Consider the following 5,838-nt stretch of genomic DNA (forward strand, 5'->3'; position numbering starts at 1 on the left):
TATACATATATATATATATAGAACTATAATACAACAAACAATTGATTCCAAACACTAAAGGTACGTTTAGAGGGTCAAATCAATTTAACTTGATGTATCTAGTAGCAATGGTGAATAATAATAAAAATGTTATAAAATGTTTGCATATTTCAAGGGCAAGTTACAGTACAGCAGGCTTTAGACCCCATTTTAACAAATCATTAACATTATTCAAACCGTAATTCAAATTTTGGAAATGGTCAGAATCTGGTCATGTTATCAGAGATTAAATGCAAACTACTTTACACACAGGACAGGAGCTTCATTCATGGAGGAAGGAAGAAGGAAGCATACACAAACGCACATTAAGCTCACAGAGAGCGCCTAACTGTCACAAACTAGATTGTAAGGATCAATCAATATGATGAAGTGTTTATTGTCAGTTTTAAAGGTCATAAAGATTACAAGAGGATGCGACAACCCGTGTTATGACAAGAAGAAATATGTATTTAATATGTAATATGGAAAAATAGTGATCTTACAGAATCTTGCAGGTTGACAAAATAATGTAAAAATTCCTCATAGAAAATTAACTTTGAGGTGATCACAACTGAAAATGTCAATTGAAGTTAAATGACAATTAGCATTATTTAGATTCTTTAAAGTAATTGGGCAATAAGCAATTTGGTATATTTTAAATGTAAAAAAATACAAAACACAAATTATCTGTGCAAATTACAGATCGAAGGGAACAACCAAAGTCATGATTTTTATATATAAGGAACAGCAGTCACAAGTTGAAGCTATTCAAGGATATGCATACATACCCACAAGGGGTTGACATGACCTGCAACCGGCATGCAACCTTAATATGAACCATCTTTGTAGCTGTTTTTACTATAAGCGTTTACATTATTTTGTCTTTCCTGGATAATCAAGACACTTTGATGCCAGATGTAAATAGAGACTTTTGATAGCATGTTGAAAAGAATCATGAAAGACATCAAAAGCGGTTTATAGAAAACACACACACAACGTACAATACTACTGAGAGAGACAGGACAGATATATTTTACATGTTGACATGACGTTAATAATATATTAATGATATTGTGCGGCTATAGCTCAACATATTTGTGATGGCTATATCTGACAAATGTGCATGTGAATATTTATAGGTCAGACGATTTCCGTGCCAAGACTTTACAGCTGGTATAAATCTACACGTGCGGGATTGATGTCAAGTCTATCCATATTGAATGTCAAGAGTGCCTGTTTCTGCCTTCAGTGCATAATAACAGAAAAAATTCAATTACTTACAGGCTTCTTTTTCAAAGTGTAAGCAGAGGGTGAGATGTCATGTGAAAAATTATAAAACGTTGGTTCATAGGATTACAGCTTTCTTTTGGTTTTGATTAAGAGGAACAGTAGAACTAAATTATGTTTATGACATCAAAACTTTTTTTAATGGCTCTACATTTTCTATACAAGTAGACACGAACTGTGATGTGATGCAAAAAATTTTAACATGTTGCAAATGTTTGGGTTGGTATATACTATATATACTGCATATATGAGCATTTTATTAGCATCCTAATGCTAAGTTTCTACATTTGGATGCAAAAAGTCATCTCTCATACTCTCTCTCAGTATGCTCTCTTTGCATTCTTTATTGTGGGAGCAATTCAACATTCAATTCAACACTTATTTGCTTTCTTGGATGTTTTCGGTGTAAATTCTAGTCAGTCATCAAAGTGGCCAACTCACCTGATCCATGAGCTGCAGGTCAGGGAAGAAAGGGATATTCTTGGCCCACTCAACAGCACTGAAGAGCAGCCTTGCCGCCAGCTCGCAGATGTTCTCAATGCCCATCAGGTTGTTTCCCTGCATGCACTGGGCCCCATAGCGAGATGTGGGGTAGGGCTCGGCGCGTAGCAACAGAGAAATGAAGCCGGATAGGTAGGGCTGGCCATTGTACGGGTCAGTGCCATTGGTCAGGTACTGTCCTGGGCTGCTCTGGGAGTTCGATGTACGTCCTCGTTGTACAGCTGATGGAAAACAAGACAAATAAAGATGAGAACTTTTAATCTATAAAGATGTGACATTTTCTCAGTGTGTCTGTTTTTATGTTTGCCTATATCTTCATCTCAGTCCAGCTGACAACTGTTAACAGATAAAAGTATCTGTTATCAGGTTGTTATTACACTTGTATGATTTAAGAGGCCTGCTATAACAGTATGAGATACATCAAATCCGGCCTCTGCACAGTCTGAAGTAGTGAAAGAGTAACCTAAAAGCTTGCAGGAGCAACAGAAGGGAGAGGAGACAGAGACGGGAAAGAAAGAGTGAAATTGGGCATGTCAAATGTGTCGGGTGGGGGGTTTACAGAATGGGGTCAAAGGGGGCGAAAAGTGTGGAGACGGGAACATTTCTCTGACTTTTAAATATGTCAGCGCTCATCTTTTCAGTGGAGCGGTGGAAAGTGGCCAGGCCAAGGCCCTTCTGCACTGCTGTTGTGCATCAATGAGTAACGACAAGCAGCAGCTGGTAAAGATATAATACTTCTTCACACCTACATATGTTATGCACCCGCATATGCATACACACATGCACACACCGCACATGAATATATAAGGTAACACCCCTGACCCCTCCCTGTACTGGCAAATGGCTCAGCCTGAGGCGAAAAGGGCATGCAGAGGCCAAGCACTCGTACACACACATCTACACATACACACACAAATGCCCAACCCCCCTCTGTGGGGTAATGATGATGCGGCGAGTGCTCAAAGGCCCATTTGGAAAACACCTGTTCAGTCATCCCCACTGTCTGACTAATAACTCCATCTACTGTTACAGAGAGAGAGAGAGAGAGAGAGGGTGAGGGAGAGAGAGGCAATGAAAATGCAAAGGGGGGGTCACGTGTGAGGGAAAAAATGAGGTAGAAGGGTGAAATGGCAAGATAAGGTGGAGAAGGAGAGCGTGAGAGGTGATAAGTTGAGAGACAGGAGATTGAGGGCAGGGAGAGGGGAGAAAGAAAGAAAAAAGGTTCATTATGTTTGAATACAGCCTGAGATGAGGCTTCAGATAGAGAGTGGTGGTTTACATAAAGAGACAGGTGGAGGCAGGAGGTGGAGAGAGGGGTGAAAGAAAAAAGAGAAGGAGGGGTTTGGAAAATGCTTTTCAACTCTGCATCACCTGTCGCCTCACACACAGCAGCTGTGTCAATTGGACGCACCGTGGCACTTCTAAAAAACGAGAGGTCAAATCACTCAAGAGCGTTATAAAAATGCCTTTAATTCTAGCCTGTCCTCTGAGCAGAAAAAATACCTCTGCACAAAAGGTGTTGACCTCAAAGTACTAGTTTTCTCTGCGAACTTGTGTCAACCCGTGTACCCGGAAAAGAATGTGGTCTCCTTTGGCAAACAGCACGGTATCGCAGGGCTGGGCTGAGCTATGAAGAGGTGTTGCCTGTCACAAAGATGTTGCACAATGGGACATTCCTCATCACTCGCACTCCAGCAACTCTTGTCTTGCTTTGCAAAGGACGGCTGTCAGATTAGCCACACGTGTCTCTGCAGGATTTCACAAACCAAAGAAAATAAATCTCTGCTTTGAGGAGCATGGGGGTGAAAGTAGTCCCAGAGCAAGGTGCTGCATTTTCCACAAAGATTATCTGGTCAAACATGTTTTTAAGTCATAGACTGATTCTGTCGTTTTCCTTGGGAGGGCAGTCTCCAAAGACTCTTCCCTGACTGTCCATTTCTAAGTCAGAGCACTTCCATAACCTAAAACTGTCACTCTGTCCTGGCTTGTTAATGTGTTTCATCTAAGAAAAATCTCTTCTACGTGGGTGGACAACCTGGTTTCCACCTTTTTTGGGCTTCTCACTGATGCACTGAACAAGTTGTAAAACACGTTGTTCCTGACTTTCATGGACAATTTATCATATAATCAAAAGTCAATGATGTTCCACAAATTCTATGACCTGTTAGCACTCTGCTGCTTTTGATATGTGAATTCACAGGTATTAATTTGCTCTCATATTGATTAGTGGTTAATCCTGCAAAGAGTTGTGAATCTACTTGATCCACTTGACTTTTCAAAAGCCTCATTGTGGGGGTTATTCGTGGCTGAGAGGCAGAGCACTTGCGTACTTCTGACGGAGACACATCACTCTCTGTTTTTCCTCGCCTGCAGCTGGCTGACGAGACAGAGGAACAGAGAGAAAGCAAAGGGAGAGAGGGGTGATTATGGAAAGGTCCAAAGGAATAGAGAGAGAGACAGACAAGTGTAAAGACAGAGAGATGTAGTATCTTGACATAGAGGAGGGCAGCGAAAGAGCAAGAGAGACAGAAATGACAGAGAGAAACAGATGCCTGAGGATAAAAAAAAAGGAAACCAGGGTCAGAGATAGAGAATAGAAGGGGGATGGGAGTATGAAGTCAGATTTGGGTGTCTGCCATAAGCTGTTTCCTGCTTTTTAATTGGTGCACCAAGGCTTAGCATAATGTGATTGACTGACCTTATCATCTGACAGTAATAGGAGAAAAAAAGCTTGAAAACTTAACAATATACAGTGACAATCTGATACCAAATTTACAGCTGAAAAAGCACTAAAATCCCTAAAACCCCAAACAAAGCAGCATCCCGTGTAGGTAAAATGAGGGCACGTGAATGAGGGAGAGGAGGAAAGTGCATGCAAACAGAGGTACCATGGGACATTTCAGCTGCGACTTTCAAAATGCCACTTCAGCAAATGGCAGCTGGCAGAGTGCACAGTTCGCTGCCTGGCTGCCCTGGATTAGCCTCTGGGTCAGACTGTTAGTGGAATTACAGCAGCTAAATACAATTAAGGCCTATCAACATTTGGACTAAAAGGTCACGGTGCTGGGGCAACACAGACGCATTATAGATTTGGCTCTAGTCTAACAGTTGCGTTTAATAAGTAGCTTTTCCATTTCTAAAGCTTCCATTGGCGAGTGAAAAATAAACACGATACCCTGCATGAACCTGTGCCTGTGTGTCCACGTCACATCTTGCCACTGCTCAACTGAGCGTGTGTGTGTATAAGGGAGAGAGATTAGAAAATTCTGCAATCAACAAAACATCAAAACATATGACAGTAAAGCTAAAAAAAGTAGTTTTATCTGAGTGATACAATGTTAAATGCTTCAGTGTGTATGAAACAGTATGTGTGTGTCACTGCAAGCCTATGTAGATGTACATGGGTGTGATCCTGCTCAGAGGGCAGTGTGTGATGTGACACATGGTTAATATCTATGTGGCTCTCGTAGTGTTATTTTGGCCCTGAACTTTGACCCGCAGGTTACTACTCTGATAGGAGGAGAAAGGAGCTAATGTGTAAACCAGGTGAGAGTTAGAGATAAAGAGAGAACGAGTTGGCTGAAAAATGTAGTGGTAACAGAAAAAGTAAGGGAAGTGTTTATCGATTGAAATACCTGGCAGTGGGTTTAATGTTAAGCTCATGATTCCAATATGCTTTTGTCAAACAGCAGGCAGTTCTGTGATGCTCTTTTTTGAGCCATTGTAGTTGATATACTGTTAATACAAAACCCACATTTTTTATATCATACGCTACAATAACTGACAACCCTCTTTCTCCAAACACTGCTATTATCATAACTGTTTTTGTCACATAACAAGGTAATTGCAATAACACCTTCAAATGAGCCTTAAGTCTTAATGTTTAAGTTTAGTTAGCTCATGGTTTTGTACTTATTTCTCTAAATTGATATGAGATGTACAGATTCTGTGGACTATTGTGCAATAGCACACGTTCTGTTTATTCTACAGAAACATTTTGTGCTGCCAAATGTATTAGAAGTGCTGAACACA

The 5,838-nt window shown here is 40.7% G+C and overlaps 1 protein-coding gene across 1 annotated transcript in view; it reads right to left on the bottom strand.

Moving 5' to 3' along the window:
• The window catches only part of nr2f5 (nuclear receptor subfamily 2, group F, member 5), a 20,658-nt gene that overhangs the window by 7,163 nt on the left and 7,657 nt on the right, over positions 1-5,838 (bottom strand). The window contains exon 2 of the mRNA XM_035672556.1: positions 1,747-2,027. Within this exon, the coding sequence (XP_035528449.1) occupies positions 1,747-2,027 (281 nt within the window). The remainder of the gene's footprint in view (positions 1-1,746; positions 2,028-5,838) is intronic.

Source organism: Morone saxatilis, unplaced genomic scaffold, assembly GCF_004916995.1.
Source record: "Morone saxatilis isolate NCDOM2014 unplaced genomic scaffold, NCSU_SB_2.0 Contig24, whole genome shotgun sequence".
NCBI lineage: Eukaryota > Metazoa > Chordata > Actinopteri > Moronidae > Morone > Morone saxatilis.